The sequence below is a fragment of the Corvus hawaiiensis genome, chromosome 3 (assembly GCF_020740725.1).
Source record: "Corvus hawaiiensis isolate bCorHaw1 chromosome 3, bCorHaw1.pri.cur, whole genome shotgun sequence".
In the NCBI taxonomy this organism is placed as follows: domain Eukaryota; kingdom Metazoa; phylum Chordata; class Aves; order Passeriformes; family Corvidae; genus Corvus; species Corvus hawaiiensis.
In genome coordinates, this window is record NC_063215.1 from 87,058,799 (window position 1) to 87,083,228 (window position 24,430).

Consider the following 24,430-nt stretch of genomic DNA (forward strand, 5'->3'; position numbering starts at 1 on the left):
ACAAAGGTAATCTCTTATAATCTTAACTGCCCTTTCCCAGACCCTTTTAAGTTAATATGGGCAAAATCTAATACATAAACAAGACATGGATATACTACATACTCATACAAGACTACAGAATATTGTATTTTCTATATTTTCTTCAATACAACCTAAAATCCTATTATTCTTTTTGACCATCCCTTCTCAAGTGAACATTGACCAGACATCTGCACTGACATGTTTGCAGTAGCCCCAGGTCTTTTCTGAGGATGTAGCTAGCTAATTTGAATTCTGACAGCATACATAAAACAAATTTAAAAAATCTTCAGTCACTGCTTGGTTTTTTTTAATCCCCATTATACTTTCTTGTGCCCCTCAGTGTAAGGTTTTTATGCAGATACATAGCAATACATGCTTATATTTCTATATATACACTCCTGCTCACATAAAGATGTACTGCTATGCCTTTATATATACATATATGAACACATTACAAATCTGCACCTGCACCCACACATAGACACACGTGCACAAAATGGTTTTCCTCTGCATTTCTCCTGTTTTTTCCTAAAGCTGAACTAATTCCTATACTGGCATGAATTCTCTCCATCTGCTACAGTTCTTGAGAAGCCAATTTTTGTATTTAGCTACACTTCTAGAAAAGTCCCCTTTGTACTCATCCCACTCCCATGTTTATAAAGTAACAGCTACTGTAATTTTTTCCAGCTGCACTTTTCAGGATAAGGCCTCGCAGTAAAGAACATTCTCTCATCAGTGCACCTCCATAAGATGCTGCTTTCTTTGAAAGGCAGCACAGAATGGGATGGAGGTCTTTAAGTGAGAAGATTCTGTCTAATGTATCCCATAATAATAATAATGTTTCTCATTTAAAACCTCACTTTACATAGTGATACAGCTTTTTTAAACATAGTGTGGATAGCACTGAAATTTAGCTAGTACTAGTCTAGAAAGAAGTGCACAATTTTAAATTGTGACTTTCATTTTTACCGATTCTTTCATATTAAATTCTTAATGGTCAAAACGTGTGGCATATTGACAAGCCTGTGAATTTAGAACATTATTCTCAGTTACTCTGCCACCTCAGCTTATAAAGAATACTGCATGTGAGAGAAGCCTAAGCCTGAGAAGCACAGTGGAGCCCAGCTGCTTCATCCAGTATCAGAATTAAGCATTTCAGAACAGGATCACTAAAACAAACAATCTTGCATGTGCTTCTCTCAAAAGAAAAAGATGACAGTTCAGAATCATCCTATGACCCACATTGTGTCCTACTTCTCATGGGTATTTTAAGAGAGGTCGGACACACAAAGCAGGAAGGCCAAGTGCATATACACTGGCGCAGTAATTTGTAAGATAAAGCTCTCACATCAGCAACTAGGTGTCCTTTCCAGGTCAGTAATACTGAAGAGAAAAAACAAGAGAAAACTTACATAAAGTATCAGGTGACCTGTCTGACAAATAAATGATGACAAGGAGAAATAATTCTTTTCTCTATAAAAGTAGGATGTGTGTAAGCTTGAGAAAACAGAAAGTTACACTTCTATCATGTTCTACTATACCAAAAACTATTCAAACTCCAGGTAAAAAAATTTGTGAACATCATGTCTTTCAAAACTTGAAAAACATGGCAAGGAAAAGATGAGTTCAAAAGATTAAAGAATTCATTAAATGGAAACATTTTATGGTATTTCTTTTCAATTCCAAAAATCAACTCTTCCCTTTGGGATGTACAGATTGTGTTTCAAAGTTCAAAGGTATGTGTTGGTAGAACAAGTAAGGAGTATTTTGTACCTATTACAGTAATACTCCTTGATAAGAACATGCTGCCATTAGTATATTTTATTTAAAATGAGAAAGATTTGACATACTGTACAAGCAGTTCTGGGCAAGTAATTCTGGAAACTGCTTGTATTCTTACTGAAGAGACTACTGAGACTATAGAAAATACCAAGACTTTGGTTACACTGTTACTATTTAAATTGGAAATACGAAAAATATCTTGCTGCTTTCTTTAGAAAATTAAAATTTATGACCAAATGTTACAGCCCCTCTATTTAATATATATATATATATAAATGTAATTTAGTAATATGTGCACACTGACAATATTCCTCCTGTACAGGCTTTAGGAGAAATAATTAAAAAAAATAAAAACCAAATTAGTGTTGGATGCAGATTTTAAAGACAAAAAAGGAAAAGACAAAGAGCAGCATGTGCTTATAATTCAACTGAGACACTACATGAACAGCTGTAACCTCTATCCATTCTCATCTTCACTAGTTATGCAGCGCTCTATATAAATTACACAGGATATTAAATTCCTTGCAAATAGTAACCAATTTGAAATTAGAATGATGCCTAAAAGGCCATTGCTCTTCAGGGCTTAAAGCTGCCTTTAAGAATTCAAAGTTGAAAGCAGTGTTTCCTGTAGTCTGGTTTGCTAAGTTTATGCAATGAACCTCATTCTTTTTTAACAAAGAGTTGGGAATTTACAAACACTGGCATGAGAGGAAACAAGACTGTCAGTATGGATCAGTAATGGAAGAAGCCTTCTTCACACATGTACTACCCCATAGGCAGCTTCTGACTCTAAGGACTCACTGATTAAGGCTGAACTGCATGTGGTGGGAGACAGCGCTCAGCAACACAAAATAAATATTTGTATTCCCAGTTCTGTTGGTTGGTCAGCTACTTTCCAGCTGTTGGCTGAGATGTTGATACCTGGTGCTGCATTTTTCTGCAAGAGTTGCACTACAACTGGACACAGACAATGCTATTGGACAGTGCTCCCAGTGCTTAGGAACCAGCTGCTGGTGCCTCTTATAATCTCATACTATAGAATCCTAATCTCACAAAGACTTACATATACTCTTAAATTCACATATTGTAAATTGTTTCACTGAAGTCAAGAGTAAAATCATCTGAGACAATACACAATGATTAGAAAAGAGAGAAGCACAAGTAAACAAAGATGGGATGATATTGCACTTGATGGGCTAGGACAAAGTATTTTTTTCTGTATAAAATGAAAAAAATCTCTTGATTTGGCCACTATTAGTCAACTGATTTACCAGATATGAAAATTACTTATAAGAGAATCTTACGCAAATAAGATTTTCTTATGAGTGAGATTTTTCTTATGTTTTATTAATTAAAAAGATAATATACAGGTGATAAAACTCAAGTATATCAGAAACCATACACCTTTCTCTAGTGCACTAAATTGGCATTTTAATTGTTCATCAAAATAAAGATTAATTTAAAATCAAACCCAATAGGAGTATTTGATGGTAGTGTGGAAAGGTCAAAACTAGGAACAGATGATAACACTGTTCAAGTGTTTTGCTAGATTGCCTCAGCAAAAAGATGAAGTATGTACATTTGAGAAGGCATTATCAATTTCACTGCAAGATATGAAAAACTGTGCTGTGGTATATTAATGTATAGGGTTTTTTAGAAGTTCCTTACCTCGTTAGCTGTGTTGCGAGTTCCAACTATTCTGATAAAAGATGCAGGCTGTTTATCAAAAGTGATTGTTTGCCAGGATCTACAAAGAAAATTCAGAAAGACATACAAATATTGAACACAGTCACAAAAGCCTGCAGTAAAATATACAGAACGCGTTCAAGTGACAGTATGTACTACTATCACTTCACAGGGCAAATGGAGCAACACTTTTCATTGCCCAATTTTCCAGCACTCCTTCCTGATTTTTAAGTGTCTTGACTCTGCTTATGCGATTTCATACGTATATCACTATAATTTCTGTGCAAGGACAACAATCATAATATTGCTGAAAGTTAAGAAAATGGTAAAAGAAGAAAAGCCTGGATCAAAAGTCTAAAATCTTTGACTTATACTGACTGTATTAGATAAATGAAGGATCAGATAAATTAAAGTAAATTCATCCTCCTGCTCATGAGGAATCACCAGAGCTTGGCTAAAGAAAGTTACAACTGTGGGAGAAAAAACCCCAAACCAAACCACCTAAAACCTCAGACTTTTCATACTCTAAGTGGAGCAGTAGAGGAAGAGGAACCAAGCTTTCCTTGTGTGGGCCAAAGTCCTTCCAGGAAGTTACAAATGTCATAAAGCATCATTTGCAGTTCAGGTTGTGAGCATTTCTCCATCCTGACACAGCAACAGTGAGGAGAACAGACCACTCTCCCAGAGCTGGTGTATAACTTTTTGGGCTAGAGAACACTAGAGGTACATTGGGACCTCTGTAATCTTTGTTCCTCACTCATACTCATCTGACCTGAGTGAGGTGCAACACCTCAAGTAGCCTAATACACAGCAGGAAAAGAACACCATAACTTTCTGCTTACAGAACACTGACAGTAAACCAGAAGAAATAAAATATACCAGGAATTAGAGGTTTCAGTTTGATACCAGTTTTCCACAACACTAGATTATTACTTGAACACATTAAAATTTAAATTATTTCATATTCATAAAACATGAAAACAAAATATACAGAATTTAACTTTTCAGCCAAATTTTAACTTTCTCTATCACAGAAGGCTTCAGAAATAAAATGAAGTTAGGTCTAACTTGATTAACTTAGTATGGAAAAAAACATTGAATAGTTTTCCAGAATGGGTTCTGAATACCTTCAGAAGTGTTCATGTAAGAAAAAGGGACCAAAGCAAAACTTGAATAGAACACCAGTCACTGCCATCAGACTACCCCAAAGCCTGGCAGTATGACCAGCTTGGTTGCTGACTGTCACACATTTGATTTTTCCTTTAGTGAGAAAACTCTTTTTGTCACAAACATAGCATTTCTGGGCTTAACTTACTTTTATCACTGCTGTCTGGTTATATTTGCTTAAAGAAGATTACAAACCCAATCAAGTCCTAATTTCAAGTAGTTTACTGGTCTTACTCCATGAGGTAATGGGTGTAATTAACAGTCATTCATGATAACAGAAAGGTGTGGTCTGTGGCAGGCCTCAGAGGTACAGCAGTTATCTACCTAACGGTATGGTTTACTTACATCCCTTACGTGGCTATACCTCTACTTTAAAGCTCAGGCTATTTCTTCATGCTGTAAATAAAATATAAACCAGGAATGGACTATTTTATTGATTGTTTCAAGACCTGGAAGATTATTATGATTTAAACATTTCCCCCCTAAACAGGAGAATGATTCCTGAGATTCCTTCTAACATTCCCCTAGTACAGCCAGTCAGTTAATCTCCATGGCCAAACAGCACTCGTTACCTTAACTGCAAAGTTCCAAAGATGAGAGGCTGGGACAAACAGATGATCACAACACTACTTCTCATAACAAAGCATTGCATAGTTTGCATTATGCATATGCTTTGACATTCACATATGCAAACTTTATGCAAGGAGAGTGGTGATGTAAAAACCAGATTTGCTTCCTAGTGATTTGGAAAATATTTTAAAGCTCTACTAAATAAAAGAGTTTAAAATCCTAAAGAAGCTATTAAGAAGAGCCTGTGCCTTCCTAGACACTAATGTAGAATTTGTGTTCTGTGATAAGAAAATACGGGGGAGGGGAGGGGAGGGGAGGGGAGGGGAGGGGAGGGGAGGGGAGGGGAGGGGAGGGGAGGGGAGGGGAGGGGAGGGGAGGGGAGGGGAGGGGAGGGGAGACGAGAGGAGAGGAGACGAGAGGAGAGGAGACGAGAGGAGACGAGAGGAGACGAGAGGAGAGGAGAGGAGACGAGACGAGACGAGAGGAGACGAGAGGAGACGAGAGGAGACGAGAGGAGACGAGAGGAGACGAGAGGAGACGAGAGGAGACGAGAGGAGACGAGAGGAGACGAGACGAGAGGAGAGGAGACGAGAGGAGAGGAGACGAGAGGAGAGGAGACGAGAGGAGAGGAGACGAGAGTCTGTATTCTACTATTTCTGAGCACTGGTCAAATACTCACTGCAAGAGCTCAATGCAAGTTTTCCAAGCATGGCAGTAAATGCCATTGTCTGTCCTATGATGTGGTAACAGGGAAGCTGATGCATTTATTTGGGAATATAGCTGAAGAGTGTGACAGATAGTAAGAGAGATTGAGAAAAACATCTCTGAAGATTGTTTTGATGACATGCTTCCAGATCAACTCCTCCAGGCAGTTCCTATGTTCTTTCACTTCCCACTGCACTGCAAGTCCCTACTTTCTGCTACAATGCTTTTATTAGGATTGGATTATAATCAATCCCTTAATAATATTAAAATATAATGGAAGAGAATAAAAAAAATTCTTGAGGGTGTGAGACTTGAAGGAAGATATAGCATTTTCAATAAACTCGTCCCTAAGAATATTTACTATTTTGGTGTCTGTCCATTTTATTCCTTTCCCATTGGAAAGTCAAAATTATAGACAATTTGTAGAAGAGTTATTAAAATTCAAGAATATTGCCACTAGAGAATTAGTACTGGATTGCATAATGAGAAAATTAGGTGTCTTTTTTATTTCCTTAGCAAAAAGGAGAAAAGCAAAATAGAAAGCAAGCCAAATGGATTTGGAAAGAATCATTTTGAAATAAGCAAGGCAAATGATGTTCACTATAAAGTTGTATGGATTTGACTGCAACAGTACATTTGAGAATGTCGATACATGCAAGGCAATACCTCTCCAGTACAGATACAATTATGCAGCAAAGAGATAATTTATGCATTTAACTATACCCCTATGAGAAAAGAGATTACTGACAGAACATTATCAAGGCATATCTGACCTCTTTTTGCATTTTTTTGCTGATATAACTCATTTACTTAGAATTCTTCTAATGTATAAAGCCATAACAATTTTTCAGTGGTGTTCCTCAATTAAAGACATCATAGGTAATCTTTAAGCTTCTTTTTAACCTTCCTTTTTTTATTACTAGTTATCTCTGCTGGTACTATTTTAATAATTTCAGTTTCTCTGCAGAAATTCTATTTCGCAAATTGTTTTGTAGTCGTATCATTTATCTAGTCCTGCCATGCATATGTGCTTACTTCACACTTTCCTTACACTAGCTAGTCTTTCTATTCTCAAAATTGCTTTTGATGGTCTTTACAAAAATTTCCTCCAAACTTTATACATTGCTCTTGCATTGATTCACACATAAGCCACTCTATACCATTATACAGCAGCATTAAAGCATATCAAAAGCACTTCATTTTTAGCCTGGGATTAGATAGTCCTGTGTAATAGATGGCATTTCTTCACCTTTACTCCCCATATGCCACACAAACAAATCTTTCAAACTGGTGGCAATACTTTCACCGTCTTTACCTAGGACACAGTCATAAAGAAGCTATCAGAATTTACTTCTCTCATAAAATGACACTGGTGACTTTTTGTGTCTCTGTACACCTTATTAGTGACCCTATAACAAATATATTTTTCAGGGTTTAGCTTTATTAAATATTCAGGCAGTGTTGATATTTTTTCTGCTTTGACACCTGTCTTGCTGGTTGATTTGTTTTAGATTTACTGGCTCAGTCTGCAGTACTTCTGGTCATCACTTTCACTACAGAAATAATCACTGTGTCAAGCTAAGGTTTCCATCTCGAAGAGAAGACTCGGGACTTGAGACTAGCAGCCTATACTATATTCACATTTATACCAGGATCCTCAAGCTGAAATGCAGCACTACAAGTTGTTTGGCTAGTAGCTCCATTTTTAAAAATAAATTAGCCTTGTTACAGTCCTACAGCATTTAACACTCTACATCTCACCTCAGCCACACGACTTCTAACTCTCTTGTTCTGCCTGACTCCCCTAAGGAGATGCAGTAATTGATGATTAGCATTCCAAAGCCACGCTTGCATCCTGTGAGCCTGTCATATTTAATTACATTTTAACTATATTCGTCTTCTATAATAGCCTGAACATAATTTAGATAATTATCTTTTGCTCTCTTATTCTCTGACTCTGCCTGTCTCACTTAGAGCTCCTTGCAATGAAAATCACTTTCTCTGTTCAAACATATAAACAAGACTCCTGGGCCAAGAGTTTTCACCTCTCCAACAGCAACAGCTGAAAACCTGATAGCTTTATGCATCTCACAATCTCTTCACCAGACTCTATTCAGAGGAAGGAAAAAGATCATCAGAAATCACTCAACTTTCCTATTTCTTCTTGTCTTTTTCCTTATTAGGCTATTGCAAGAAGAATGAAAGAAATACAGGTGTCTAGGTAAATTAAACCAATACCTTGCTATTCCTTAAACTATCTATAGCTCCAAAATAGCAATTCACCTCCTAAAGAATATAATGGGGTTTTTTTCAGCATTTGGAATCTTTGCCTAGTTATTTCTAAGAAAAGCTGCTATCTTTCTAAAGATTTATTACATATAAATAGTAATTAAGAACATAAATAGTGATTCTTGTCCATTATTTCCTTCTCTTCCAGAAAGAACAAATTAAGAAAGAAGTGGAAGCTTATATTTTATTGAGGTTTTCTAATGAGCCACTGGCACTACAGAGTACTACCACACTGTGGGCTTACCAGAGCAGCACTGATGAGAGCTGAAACCCAGTTCAGGCCAAAGATGTCAGACAAAAGAGAAAGCTGTTACGCGTAACTAACATTCATCAAGCTGTGATAACCATATCATATTCTTATCAAGGCTTGCTTTAGGCTAAGCAGGTACATTTTCAATGTGCACATCATGTCTCCTCACTTTCCATTTTTTTGTTCGTCCTCCAAGGAAAAAAAGGAAAGCAGACTGGGAAGCAAATGTAACCTCCATTTTACTTTCTAATACTTGTCTACATATGCCTTATTCTACAGTAAGTGATGAAACACTTCTTAGTTTATTTGGATGTAGACTTTTTCAACTGTGACTACGTATTTTTTTAATGGAATTTGTAAAAGCAGGTAACAGAAAAATTAAAAAAGAATTGTGTTCTCTTTCTATATATTAGTCTGATGACTGTACTGACATAAGGAAGGCAAATTGTAACCAGCATGTGATTCTGCCAAATAAAAAACTGTGTGCACAGATAAGCAAGCTTACTGAGACCTGAGGAGAACCACAATATGTTCTGCATGATATGTTACACCCCCTGCTTGTTAATGAATACCATACTAACCTCTCTTATGGAGTACCTATAAAGTAAACACAGAAGCACACACTAAAAATGCTATAGAAGTAATTGTTATACAGATACTCTTTGCTATAAAATACCAAAAAGGTGTAAAGCCACCTTATAAATTGCCTATAAAACCCATGTTTTCCACCATAACAGTATTAAACAATGAAGTGAAGTAATACTCCATCTCCTGTTGCAGCTGTAATTTAACATACTTATTCAAAAAGACAGACCCATAAAGAAGTCAGACTGAGTAGCCAGCTCAGCCGCCCCCTTGCCATCCAGCCTCCCAAGCCACTGAGGGGGAAGACAAAGCATGAGAAAGAAAATATTGTGAGGAATCAAAGGTCATCAGCATTTTGGTTTATAAATTGAAGTCAATTAAGATCAATTCTACCACTGGCCTGCTTCAACTAAAACTGAGTTTCTGTCTCATGCTGTGACCATGACAGCACTTTCTCAAAAGGTGGGCTGTCAAGCATGAGATTCGTAAGGAAGCAAGGAAGGTGCAAGCTGGAAATAACAACTTCTTCTCCGCTGCTCTCAGAGACGGAGGCAAAACTGACCTAATTATGTATCTTGGCACAAAAAACTCCAAACCGCCAAACAACCAGAAAGGAATTTAAGTACTAAGGTAATAAAAATGGTGCGTATAAATATTACAAGAGTCTAGAATAAATCTGAGAATAATAATAAATACTAAAAGTCACCTGTTGCAGTATTTGTTTCATAATAGCTTTATATATTGACAAGCAAAAAACATGCATTCACACCTTTTAGGAAACTTTCCCTCAAAAGTTTTTATTGTAAATATACTTCCTATAAGGATTGCATGATTCTGAAAGCATCTGAACTAAATTTGTAGCTATTTGTAGGATATTTCTATGATTTGGTCCCTTGCACCAATCCAAACAAAATATCTGTCCGCTATAAGAATGCTTTACTAAACTGCTATAAACGTCGTATTGCACAGGATTTGTTGTAGAAACCAGATGTGAGCTTGACAAAACAGACCTACCAGACCTACTAGAAAAAAAATACTGACATAAAATCTATTTCATGAAGTCTATGCTGGCTTTCTGACATCTTTGTAAAACTTCTCACTTGAAAGACTCTTTATAGTAACACCTGCTTTCAAAGCCTCAGTGCTGATGTTTTTACTTTTTAGAAAAAGTATTACAAGAAGAAAATGTTAAAATATAGTCAAATTGAACAATGGGAAAATTGAATGTTATAATTATCTTTCTAACTAAATGAAGCAATCAATTTTCAAATATTTCCACATAACAATGTAGGCAACTGCTAGCGTTTCTGTTCTGCATAAACTCATATAATTTAGACTGCTTACACATTTTTTTTCAGTTTCAATAGATTGCCTTTCTGTACTTCCAAAAATTTAGTTTATATTTTAAAATTTTACATAAAATTAAATTATTAGCAATTTGCTGGAAACTGGCAGAATGCCATGAGCCAAATTTCTGTGTTGTGGCAAGAACCATGCATGTAGTATCTACACACACACCCTTGGGGGATGGCAGTGGCAGATGAAGCTGACAGCAGATGAAGGCTGCGAACTGGAGTAACTTGGGAGTTCACCTTCCTTCTGTGTACACCAGAGCACACATGCACAAGACAAATCTGCATAATCCCAGAGTTTGAATTGGGTTTTTTGTGCTTACTCATTACCAATAGTTATTGCTCCTGATGTTCACACTGATAGCAAAGATATGAAAAGCCATCCAATGCAATAACATACCCAATAATACAATTAATGGGATGCTTTCAACTTTGAAGACGTCTCCTCCCCATAAACGTACAACAGATTGTGGGCTATTTTTATTATATAACTTTTCATACCAATGGAAAAGTTGATTAAAAACAAATGTATAAACAATTCTTTTAGAGATATGAGACAGAAACATGCTCCCTATTAATCAGTTTCTTTGTAGTGTGTACACTAACACTATTTATCACACTTGTCTCTTACATTCCCCTGGGTGTAATTTCACGGCCCACTCGTAAAAACTTCACATTTACACCAACCGCTCTTCTATTACTGTCGATAACATCTAATTGACATGTCAAACCTCCAAGGAATGCAGTAAATTGGACCACAGCCTCAAAGAGGAATAAAACAGTGAAGAAAGTAAATCAGCATGTGCCTCCTCCCAACAGCAATACAGGCATACTGAGCTTTGGTAATGGAAGGGAGGAAAACTGTTACCCTTTCTACTACCACACTGAATTATCTATTAACCTCAAGGTCAGAAAGGAAAGCCTTGTGACCTCAGACTGAAACTCACCCACTAAAAACCCTGAACCTGAATCCATGACTGCAGTAATTTTAGACATGAGAGTGAAGTGAACTGAGACAGACAAAAGTAACAAATACAACTTTTCTTCTGTTACTTTTAGCACAGAAAAAATGAAAATCCCTCACAAAGGTGTATGGTAAACTGAATTTTAGTATTTAGTTTGGAACTCTCTGCCTTAAAAATTTATAGACAAAGAACTGGGTAAAATTTCACAAATACAATTTTAAAAAGAAAGGAAACATCATTCATGATGAAAGAGCACAAAACAAAGTCAGGCAAAACTTGTTTACATAGCAACCAAGGTATCAGGAAAAAGGCAGAAGTATTTTATAAATGTATGTGAAATATATGAAAACCATTAAGAAAGAAAAATTAGTGAACAGGCATAGAGGAAAAACAGTGGAATGAAATTAGGTAGTATGATGATGTTCCGTACTGAGAAATAAAAATATTGAGAAATAAAAAATTCTTACTGTGGGAATTCAGTGTAACAGAAAAGCAAAGAGCAAAATGGAAACACCATCCCTTTAAGTGTATGGAACAAACTGCCAAAGCCTTATTCTAAAATAATAAACCACATACCACATGGTGCAGAAATAGTCAAAGCATGAACCTAAAGATATAATAATTCTTCGACTTTGTGGTTCATGGTTATAACCTGTCCTGGCAAAAACATATTGTGAATAAATCAATGGCTTAATACTGCATGAATCTCAATACAAGACATCTGTAACCCTAAGGACCATACCTGTTTTGGCCAGCATAAGCAAATGTGTACTTTTCAGAGTTTTGATGAAATTAGATCCTGAATATCAACAACCAAATTAGGGCAAATCTCTAGATCTGATATGTTAACACCTGACTGGCCCCCTGACAGTAAAAGGAGATGTCAACAGTTGCTATATTATTTAATGATTTTGCCTGTAAGAAAGGGCTACAGACAAAATAACAACTTACCACCTAGATCATGAATATTTGGGTCTCTCTTATTCATCAGTTTAGTATCTAAGCAACAATGAATTTCAAAGTAAACAAACACAGCCACAAAACAACAGTTCAGGTATTAGGCATTCCTTTCTTATCTCAGTCAGATAAATGTGCCAGTTTCCCAAATTGTACAATTTGGATAACTTTTTTGGTAGTAATACTTATTTATATGGGTGCTGAGAGGGTGCATGTGTGGGTATGCCTACATGCATGTGGGTATATGCACGCATGCACAGACATCTTCAAGAGAGAGAATTTATGACTGTGAAGGCAATCCAAGGTACTAGATACAAGATGATAATAATTCTTGAAAGTAAATGACTGTTTGTTTTGATTTTTTATTTTGAACAGAAGACTAAAGAACAAATATTTTACACATACTGAATTACCTTTTCTTCTTAGAGTATTTTTTTCTAGATGGTAATAGCAATACATGTATCTGTTTTTAATTTAACAATTTTTTGCTGCTCACCAAAGAGACATTCAAGTCTTTGCTGGCATGGGGGGAAAACCCAATACCTAAAAGAAACAGGTAGTGATACTGTGGGTATAATTTGGTATTACTTATTTTCTCTGAGGCAGAACTGAGCCAACATCCAAACTGATGTCAGAGTTACTGTGGTGTTTTCACAACTATCCTCACAGTAATGTGCATGAAGAGGAGCTAAGAACATGCCACCTACAGGGCAAAATGGAGCAAAGCAAAACTTTAATGCATATGGTACATGCAGAGCTGCAGTGAACAAGTACATGGAAAAACATTTAAGGGAGAATAAGACACTGCAGTTTGCAGCTCCCTGTTGGTCTGTTGAAGGCTTGCTCAAAAGATCCATGTATATTTGTGGCTGAAAAGCAAACACAAGGAACTGAAGGTAGAAGTGGAAAAATAGAAAAGAGAAATTAACAATTTGAAAACCTTGAGATCCTGAATTGCTGTTAAGAAATGTAACTTTAAAGAAGCTGGACCTTTCTTCAATCAAGCTAGAATCATCTAAAATAAAAGCTAGCAAATGAAATGTTAGATGCAGTTTCTACACTGCTGAGAGGCTCCTAATGCTCTGAAATGGAAACTCTGGTTTCTCTCTGTGAAATCTTAATTCTTTATGCTTACTAAGACAGCACTGTGAAGCTGGAGTCTTTCTTCTTTTGCCTTATTAGCATCTTTCGAAAAGTGAGCATATAAACACAGGGAAAAATATGTACTTCGATGCCTCTATCGTGCAGGGCTTAAAAGCTCAATAATTACACAAAATGACCCTTTATATCTGTCTGACTTGTTCCAGTAGGCATTATTACCGGCATAATGAACACACTAATGAGAACTCTTAGTTTATTTTTGTGAAGTGAGACTTGAACTGAGCTTAACAGTGTAGCAATTTCCCAGACATCTTGCTTGAATATATTTCATTTTATATTGTATGAATGTAGCTACTGTGAGTTCAGCAACCCCAGAGCAGGCATCTGGATTTTACAGAGTTGCTCTGAAATTTGCTTCATGTGAAATAAATAGGATGGACCATAGTTGAAATATACTCCGTTTGACAGAAGAGGTACAAGAACAGTTTTGCTGTGAAATTACTTCATGTAAAATAGGATGAAGCATGGTCAAAGTAATCTGCTTGACATCACAGGTACAATAGCAGTTCCTTATATCCTGTTCCACCCTGCCACTTGGGAGCTCAGGCATGAGACAGAATTAAGGACTACACAGAAATTAGGAAAAAAGTTGTTTTCTCATTCTAGGTATGACAGGACAATGGACGCATGCAAAACTGATGGGAAACAGCAGAAAAAACGTGAGGCAGGCATACAGGCAGTTGGAAAGAGCTGAGAAATGTTTGAGCCATTTCATTATGCAAGAAAACAGTTCTGTGAAAGTAGTTAAGGAGAAGAATGATGAATGCAAACGGATGCAAGGGAATTCTAGAAATGGGATCATACAGAGAAGTGCAGGCACTAGAAGAGGACAGGAATAAAAAAGTGCTATGTTTGTGGTTAGATACAAGAAACTACAAATATAAGTACGCAATGTGCCATGTGCAGTTACAAGGAAAGATATTAATACACTTCAAATATTATCTCTATAGCAGAAGAAATAATCATATCATGATAGATATTAACGTGGTTTCACAAAAGTATACCCAGGAAAAAAATCCCAATGAGTTGTGCCACTATCACTGTTTAGAAGTACTTTCTCACTTGAAATCCTCAGCCAACATGGAAAAACACCTGCAAAGTGGTTTAGGACTGTTAAGTGCATGACCTAGATCTCTCTCAGTGTTCTTTACCTGTGAATTATTATCAAATAAAATACAGTAGTGAATGAAAACTTGAAATGCACATAGTACATCATAGGGTAGAAATATGAAACACTGGACAAGAGCAAAAACCTCAATGTTGAAAATTATTCTGAAAAAATTAATCAGAAGACAGTTAATAAACTTTGATAATGAATCATTCATTCACACCCCAGAGGCTGGATGTGAAAGTATTGATTAGATTTATACTCAAACTACAGAAGAAAATTTTGAGGGGAACTGAACTGAGAATTGAGAATTTGAAATAACTATTATACAGTAAAAACTCAATAAGCAATGGAAATGTGAAATTAAGTTTGGAAGCTTTTAAAAATTTATAACAGCAGAACATTCTGAACAACAAAGAATTAAAAATATATGTATAATGCAGTATGTCATAAACCTCCTGAAAATCACGTAATGCCTGCCACAAGAAAATCTCAACCAGCCACAAAGACAGTTAATATGCACTGCCTTAGAACTGTCCATCTATAAACAATATTCATTGTCTCCCAAATTCCATCACAGTATTAAATTGAACATGGTATGCCTGCTGCCAAGAGATTAGATCCATTTCACAATAACTACAAAGAAGAGAACTTTGAAGAATGATACTGAGTTGACGAGCACCATGATAGCCTGCTTAGTATTTGTCTTTGCAGGATTTATTTTGTCAGAAGTGTCATTAACTCTGAGGTCTGGCTCTCCCACTGGCCTTTGGTATCTTCTGTTTTTCATTTGACTTTCAGACTCTGTCAGCAAATTCTCCTAACAAGTGCAAGTCTCTATTGTTCGACACTAACACGGTCAAGTCCACTTATCATAAATGTTTTTAAAAATAGAAGGGAACATGACTGTTTTTCATTACTGTCATACTGTGTAGAGAAAAACAGCTTATTGCGGAAAAGAAAAAAAAAATAGCCTCCACAGAGCATGTGAAAATTGTCAATTACACACCCAGTATGCATTAATTGGCTCTCACTTAGGGAAGGTACACAAGCTTCCCCTGTGAAGATAACAGACATCCAGTTTTTGTCTTCAGCCTTTTAAAACTGGAAGAAGAGAAGGTTAGGAGTAGCCTGTCAGTTCCTGCCTTTGAGCACTGAATTATTAATTTACACAAAATACTACATTAAAAGTGCCATTAAAACAACCCAAAGCAGCACACTGATAGTTTAAAGGGGAAGTTCATGCTTCAGTAGTCTGCCAAAACCAATATATGCTCTTTAAACACAATTTAATTTTCTTTCTCATAGTTTTTTTTGCCACTTCCCAATTATCAAAGGTGTCTGTTGAGGTCTGTGTGCGGCACCCTTACGGTTCATCCTACCCTTTGTGCCAGCAATTGAGCAAAAATTATTTGGAGACCTCACAGAACACTTACAAGACAGCAGGCTAATGAATTCCACAAAGTCTGTAACTCCACTGCAAGAACAGGTAGACAGAAAGCCAGGCAGCAAATGAAAAAAACTCTTATCCACAGGAAGAACTCTAAGCCACACATCTTTGAAGACTGGAAAATTAATAGAGAATATTACTAGTAATGCAAATTTTCCCATTGAAGCATTCTGTGTCTTCAAATGTGGGCCCCTGTGAAATTCTCCCATGTTTTAACTACATCCACTTTGATTTTCTATACTGGAAAGCAAGTGAGTTATTTTGCTTCATTCTACTGCAGTATACTAAACACAGAACTAATGCCAGAAAGGGTAACCTCAGGATTTCAAGACCTTATCAACCACTCACATCTCCAGAATTCGTAAGAGAAACACATATAATTTGGAGCATACTTTTTAGAAAGAATTGATATTTTACCCTGACACGAATACATGTAAAAGGATTACTAGTTGACTGTTCCTCTGAGAGGTACTTGCAGTCAAACAGGCAATCATAGTCCCATGGAAAGACATACCTACTTCTCATTTTCCTTAAACGAAGACACAAGTCTAAGTGAAGATAATTTTTATACCAACATAGGATTATTTCATTTCAGGCTGGGATGTCAAACAATCATCAGAAAAAATTGGCTCTCACCAATTTGGCTGAGATAAAAAATAGTCACAAAATTGTACCACATTAGCAAAAGATTTGTTTTGTTTCATCCAGGTGAGAGAGGGGTGCAGCATTCAAAAACATACAAAGAAAAAAAAGATGAGGGTACTGTTGTTTCTATCCCTGTATGCTCTAGTCTAGTTAATGAAAATTACCAAATGTAGGTATTGTAACTGTCTGCCTAAACCTGATGGTGAGTCAAGCCCAGGCACAGTCTGAACCTTCCTTTTCCTTGGGGAGTCTGTAAATCACTTCAACAGAAGGCATTCAGAGGCAGATTAAAAATACCAATGTGATGCTAAGAGGAAGGACAGACAGAAAAAATAGAAATCCTTTGCACCCATCAGGAGTATCTTTACCATTACACTATGACAGTAAACCAGAAAAACTGTACCACCTCCGCTTTACCAGCATCTGTTAATTTTGGTTAAAATCCAACTCTATCTTCTCTGTTTGTTGTCACTGTTACAATTATCTAAACTGAAAAAAAGTTGTTTGTTTTCATGGCAACCCCCACCCCAGGTTTTCAATTTGAGCTTTTTTTTTTAATTACAGAAACTAACCCCAAAAAGTTAGTTCTTCACATATTCCAGGCAGTGACTGGTTCAATTTTTCCCTCTTCATTAAGAAGTCTCCATCACCATATTGAAAGTTTAGCCAACAATTTTAAGTGAGGGCCTTCATTCAGTACATGAGCCACTGAATGACGTCTCATCCATTCTACATTCAACTGTTTTTAAGCACTAAGAGTATGGCTTTTTGAGATCACACTGTGTTTCAGTATTTTTCAGTAAAAAAATTAAGTGTTCCAGTACTGTATGTAATTACAGACTGTATGAAATCACAATGCTCTGTACTTTACAGACCAGTCTAGCATTTTAGCATTTGACAGTTATATAGCATTTTATATATTTAACATATTTACTAGAGAGAAATATTGATATTATAGATATTATTGTATATATTTATTTTTATATGGTACATATACTTAGTTATCAAACTGCCATTACAATTCAAGTAATTTTTCAGCTGAAATAACTTCAGCATTTCTGCAAATCATTCCTGAAAATAAAATGAAACATATTTAGTTTCTTTGACTGGAAAAAAAAAAGGTCTATTTTTCTGATCATAAAGGCAAGAGATATAAATTGAACATGAAAAAATGCTATCATATGCAAAGAAATCACCTGAAATTTGATGGCCAGTGAACTCTGGAAGCTTCATGACCAGGTCTTTGTATAGTTACAGACAGTGCTAGGACACATTATGTCTGTAGACTTCAGGATTAAAGACTGGCATTATGCCAGCTGACTCCACATCTGTCAGAGCAAGAAGTTAGGCGAAATGCAATTCTTTAATCCACATGAAAATGGTTCCTGCAGTCACAGCTTTGAGAGCTTCCAGAGTACCTATGTTTTGAATCAAGATTTTGAAGTATACCCAAAGAAGGCAGCTATCTTTACTTCAGGGATGTACTTCTATTTGCTCAAGGCTAAGGCTTTGAAAATAATAAAAAAAGCAAAAAAGCGTAGTTTGAACATGGTGAAAAGATATTTGAACTGGGCAGTCAATCAGCAATTGCACCTGCATACTCAAGCAAGTGCTCCTTTTGACTGTTATAGGCTTTTAATATCAAAATGTAAAAGGAAAAAGTGCACAAAGATTCCTGAGTGCCTCTTTCTCTCCCTTTTGTGATTTCAGCCTTTTAGTGCTCCCACTGCTGGAGGCAGACAAAAAGATGAGTTTTATCTATTACGCTGAGATGTCTTTGAGAACGAGTGAAGATTTAATCATTCTCCAGACCTGCAGGCAGAACCCAGGTTTTCTGCTCATCAATACCCTGCCCTTTACAGGCACTGAAAGGACGTGTCAAGTTCTCCTTCACCAACACATCCAGAGTGCTTTGTAAAGCATTTGAGTCATACTGTTTGTGAAGAGATGAAATATAAACTTTAGAAAAATGTGTGTCAGCAGTGCTGCTACAAAGGACTGAATAACTCTCTTGCTTGATGTGACAAACTGAGAATTCAGAACACCTCTGAATCTGTAAAATCAATTTTGTTTTGGTTGGTACATAAACAAGATGGGTGGGGGCTGACCCCATATAAGCTGATGACTTGAATTTTGTCCAAAGAAAGAAAGCACATCTTATGGAAAACTGACTTGGGGAAAAGGAAAGATGTAAGATTTTTATAATTCTGAGCTTCCCTGGGGCTTAATCAGGAAATCATATCCCATCAACATTCACTGAATGCTGAGCATACCTGGCTTCTGGATATGTAATATATAAATTTGCAGACTGTCTTTTCAGTCCCATGGCCAGTATCTAGGTCATTCTTTGCTAGGAATTAGAACCATCATCACGTAGTTTAAGAAGGCTCTCAGCACCAAATTATTCTTCCATACTCGAGGAATGGGTTTAATCAGCAGAAACTGCAGTAAAGCCAATGGAGGGTATATACATGGAGAGTATTCATGCCTGATTTCTCCTGCTTTAAGTATTCAAATGAAAAGGAAAGTTTTTCTCTTCTTTATCTCTGGTTAAGGAGCACATTTTTTCCCTGGAAGAGTCCTTTTCGAAAGCAGAGTGTTCAGTGTATAAGTCAGGTACTCTAATTTTGAACAGAGACAAGGTAGAGTTTTGGCAACTGTTTGGTCTGTTATGGTTTGGTTCCTACCCTCATTCTCCCCACTCCCTTCAAATGTCATACAATACAGTTATGCATTTTGATAAGGGAAGAAGATATCTGATTACCAAAATCCTTTATGAAGTATGCTCTCTTCCCTCTCCTACCACACTTCCCAAGGCAGGATGGTTTAATATTAGGGATCACCATAAATATGTGACCTCCAGAAAAACATGGTTTAACTTCTAGTGATCACAGATTACTAGGTATACCAAGGGTATAATAGGCAGACTTTTTTATGAATGAAGAATCCAACTGATTGTCCGAAGATCCAGTACCGATGTGGTTCTTAAGAAATTGATTCTGGTTTGAAAGCCTTGCATTAATCTACAGGTTATGCAATGATCATTCTTTTCACTATGTAAGTACTGAACAAAAAACCCACCAAAAACCCCATTTTCCAGTTCTTAATTTGTGCCAATGAGTGGAAAAAACTAAACTCACTTGCAGGAAATTTTTGTGCGATCCACCACCATGGTCCACTGCTGCTGGTTCGTTGAAACCTCAATGTAGTAGCTGTAGCTCCGATCATCACAGTCCCAAAGTAGCAACCTACACATGAAGTTGTTGAGTGAAGAGTTAAATAAATATCAAACCAAACTTCTTAAGTTTTCCAGCCCTTTATTTTCTCCACTTAATCCTTTCTAAATGTAACTGTCTCTTTTGGAATGTACCTCTAACACTCAACAAAGTCTTTATTGTTTTTACTGTCTCAAACTACGGTGTCTCTATTCTTATTATCCTGAGGGCAGTGATAGACTTACAGGCTTATAATAACCAACTTATAAACATTAATCTATTACATTCATCCAATTACTTTTAATTTATTTGCCACGTGGCATTGCCTTCTTTAAATATGAAAAAAAGGTTTGTTTCAAAAGGTCAGTTTATGAAGGGACAGAAAAAAAAAAGTGTGATTAAAAGGACTATGCTGCCTTCTTAATTGTATTTTCTTGGGTTTGGTAAATATATCAGAAATATATTAAAAAGAAGAAAGAACATGGAAATTCCCAGTCCTGGTTCATCACAAAAAGAGAAAAAAGGCAATAAATTGTTAAACAAATTGCTAAAAAGGCAGAAGAAAAAGGAAGGCAATAAAGGTCAAACAAACATGCATTCCCTTCAGGAAGGACACTAAGTGATATTGAATAGCCTTCGATTTCCATACTTGTCTTACAGAGAGGAAGGCCTAAAGCATCAGGGATGTCATTTAGCTTAAGTATCAAAACCCACATCTGGCAAATGTATCTTCTTTACTTTTCTTTATATGCGTATTATCTCCGGGTTGTAAGAGATATTTGACCCAGAACTGGACACAGTACTTGAGGTGCAGCCTCCCAACTCCAAGTACAGAGGGAAACAACCTAGTTCAGCCCTTTCTTTTCAGCTTTTGAAATCCCAGTGTTAAAAGTGGAATTAGGTCTTGTGGCCAAGCAGATTCAAAACAATCTGAATCTAGCTCGTTAATACTATCAGAAATAATATGCTGTCAAAAGTAGCTTTAAGAAGATAAAATAAAACACTTTCAACAAAAGTCTTTCAGCACATATTAATACTGTCTATTTGCAAATTTAAAAAGTCAGAGTTGACTTAGTAAAAAATAAAAGAGTTGCCTGTGCCATCATGACAGACTTAAAAAAAATTCCATACCCTGAAACATAACCACCCAACTTCAACCCCTCTCCTTCATCAGATTATCCCCATTCTGCTTTACTACAGCTGAAAGGTCTCCAAAGACACTGAATGAAGTGCATTTTCTTAAAAAAAGAAGTTTACTGATTACAATCCTCTATTTGTTAACTACTACTAATCAACAGGTCCTGAATTGATTTAACATTATATTTAAACCAAGTCTTCTAAATGATAAAAAGAGGAAAAATCAAAAACATTCATAAATTTGTTTTCTTTCAAAAAGGCTATTAAAATGTAGCTAATTATGCTTTTCAATGGAATCCTTTTTATCATGGTGACTCAGTGCTGTTTCCTTGATCCATGTTTTCAAAGGCATGATCAAGAGTTTGAATATCAGAAGCACACTGGTGATTGTAATTTCAACTAACAATACTGTAATTAAAATACAGCTGGCTTGGTTTTAAAGCAAAAGGCTAACAGGACATACACGTTCCTTTCAAAAATATACAATTGCTCTCTCCCAAAACAACCTAATCTCATTAAATAAGTTTAAAAAAATCATATGGTTTAGAATTATTACAAACCAAACAATGAATGAATTAAAGTTGGTGGCCTCTTTCCCAAAGTGAAATTTGCATGAATGCTAAATGTAGATTCCTGTTTCTCTGATGCTTCTGAAGGAAAAGTTATTTCTTCTCTAGGAGCTTTTTTAGGAGAGTCTTAGGATGGAGACTGACAATAGAACTTATTTGGAATTTACGCTGCTTGAAATGCCTTTCTGGATAAGCAGTGGAAAACTTTCAGGTGACAACTTGAATATTCACCAGTGCACACTGAGCACAAAGGCCACTTTTTATGCCAGGCACAACAATCTTTGCAACACATTACAGACAAATTACCAGGCTAAACTTTTTTACTGAAGCTATGTTTTGCTAGGATGAATATTAAATGACAAGAAAGAGAATATTCCACTTAAAAAGTCAGAACTATACCCACTGGAAATGCATCTGTTTATAGCAAAATTCCTCATGTTCTTAGAATTTTCCATATTGAAATAAAAAGCTAAATTAGCTCATTAGTGTATCTTGCCCTCAGGACTGAGAAAGAAAAATTGAGTGAAGATTTATCCAGCTTACACCCTGCAACACTGTGAGATTTAAACATATTTCTTTTTTGGGTATCTAGAGTCTAAGCCTGTGAATCATTTAATATGACATTGCTATTTACATCACATGTTCTCAATGCCTCACTTTATAAAATAAAAGCTTTTCAAATATGAATAAAATTTCACATTACAAGCATAGGAAAATGATTATATTGGCTATCTGTTACAAAAAAAAAGATGCTGCAGTACTTTTTTAAACAATGCGTCCCTAAATGTCATGCACTGCCCTGTGATTGAATGCTCTGTGTTTCTAAAAACATTTTGTGCTGTCTCTGCTTGCTTTTTATTTTTAGATTTCTGTAAAAAAGATTGTTTGGTTCAGACTGCTGCATAACTACATATACTGGAGGTGTTAGCAGAATACCAATCAATGTTAGTTGTGCACCTGACAGGATGACACCTGCTTCATGAGTACTGTAAGTCACTACAGAGGACACACACACAAATATTTGACAGTACTGTGTTCATAAACCACTTGCATACTTGTAAAAACCCAAAAGACAGAAATTAAAATGAGGTAGCAATACATGTCGAAAGAGAAAGAAAAAGAAAGAAAAACCAAAACCACATGGAAGGAGGTTTTTTTTGTACAATTGTTGCTGCCTTTGTGCCTCTGGCTGTCTATAAACCCCTTCAATTTTCTGCAGATATTTATGTTTCAGTAGTTATCCTGCAAGAAACCAGTCTTTCTTCCTGCAAAAATCCTACAAAGGAGACAAAATTTCTGCATATTTTCTAAGTGTTCCTATGATCATTGATTCCGAGTCATGATTTTACTCTCAACTCAGGCAAGCGCAGAAAATGAGCAGCAAAGAAAGAAAAGTTTCATAAGTGGAAGTGGTATGGAAAATCAGAAACCGTAAGAGATGTATATGATGATGGTATAAGCAAACAGAAAACACATTCAAGTTAATTGATATTGTTTGTTAATTTAAGGATAATTCTGAATATGAAAAGCTATCATATTCATACTAGCATTAAAGTCTTCAAAAAGATTAAAGTTGGATAAGTAGTTCATGTACTTTTCTAAAGACAAAAAGTATTTCTATTTATTCTAACATGAAAATCACTATTGTATAGAATTCCATCTCCACCACATACACTCTAACAAATCTTTTTTCTTTTTTTTTTTAATTTATAGGGAAAATCAGCCAAAGACTGTAGCATAATAGTACAATATTTCTATTCCAGATAAATGCAGGGAGAATTAGACAGAAATTTATTGTGATATGGTAGCTGCTGCAAGATTTCAAGTTTTTTAGCCATTTAAAAATTAAGTTATGTTTACTATGGTAGACACACCTTTCTATCTTTCTGTTCTATAGTTTTCCTGTCATTGATATGGGCCTTTTCAGAGACAAAAGGGAGAAGGATATTTTGTGTTCAGACAGGCAACTATGTGGAAAAACACCTAAACTAACATTTACTAGGTTAACTGTTCCAAGTATCTTGTAAGCTGTTCGGAGAACTAATAAAAGAATAAACATCTTAAATATTTTTTTAAAATTTCATACGCTAGAAGACTATTAATCTAAGATTCAGTAACAATTGTTTTAAAACAATACCATCGAATCATAGAATAATTTGGATTGAAAGGGATGGGTTAAAATCTCCATATTTTCCATGTGTTCTCTATTAGAAAATAGTATTGATTGTCATTAGACCTCTTTCAGAATTTCTAGTAAATTTTGACATGGAAGTCAAGAGCTCCAAATTCATATACAAATATGTGAAGAAGTATTCAATATTAACAAAATTTCAACACGCTCTCCCATAGAATTCCTGAGTCAAATTGATCAGATGTCATTAGTTGCCTATGTGCCTCTTTAGCAAAGAAGGCTAGAATCACACGGAGCCGGAGCAACAGGAACTGAGCCAGCAAAACAATGGAAAGGGACTATTGTTCTGTACTTGACACTTGTTGGATCATACCTGGCATACTGAATCCCTTTTTGGATTCAAATACAACATTGATACATCTGAGCAATTCCAGCAGAGGACCAACAAAATGGTCATGAGGTTAAAGCACACACCCTGTGCAAGAGACTGGGGAAGTTGGCTTGTTTAGCCTAAGAAGGCTTGGGGGTTGAGGAGGAACCTAACAGGACTTGCCAATACCTGGCAGCAGGTTACCACAGGCTACCCAGACAAGTTGTGGAATTCCCTTCCTTGGAAGTTTTCAAGGCCTGAGGCCATAAAGCCTTGATTAGGATGGTCCCTTCTCATAGCTGACCCTCCTTTGAG

General features: G+C 36.1%; 1 protein-coding gene across 2 annotated transcripts in view; it reads right to left on the bottom strand.

The window, feature by feature from the left end:
- BTBD9 (BTB domain containing 9) overlaps positions 1–24,430 on the bottom strand; it is a 161,074-nt gene that overhangs the window by 54,117 nt on the left and 82,527 nt on the right. For both annotated transcript variants that reach the window (XM_048296602.1, XM_048296601.1), the window contains 2 exons: positions 19,834–19,941; positions 3,472–3,550 (listed from right to left, as the gene is read on the bottom strand). In XM_048296602.1, the coding sequence (XP_048152559.1) occupies positions 3,472–3,550; positions 19,834–19,941 (187 nt within the window). The remainder of the gene's footprint in view (positions 1–3,471; positions 3,551–19,833; positions 19,942–24,430) is intronic.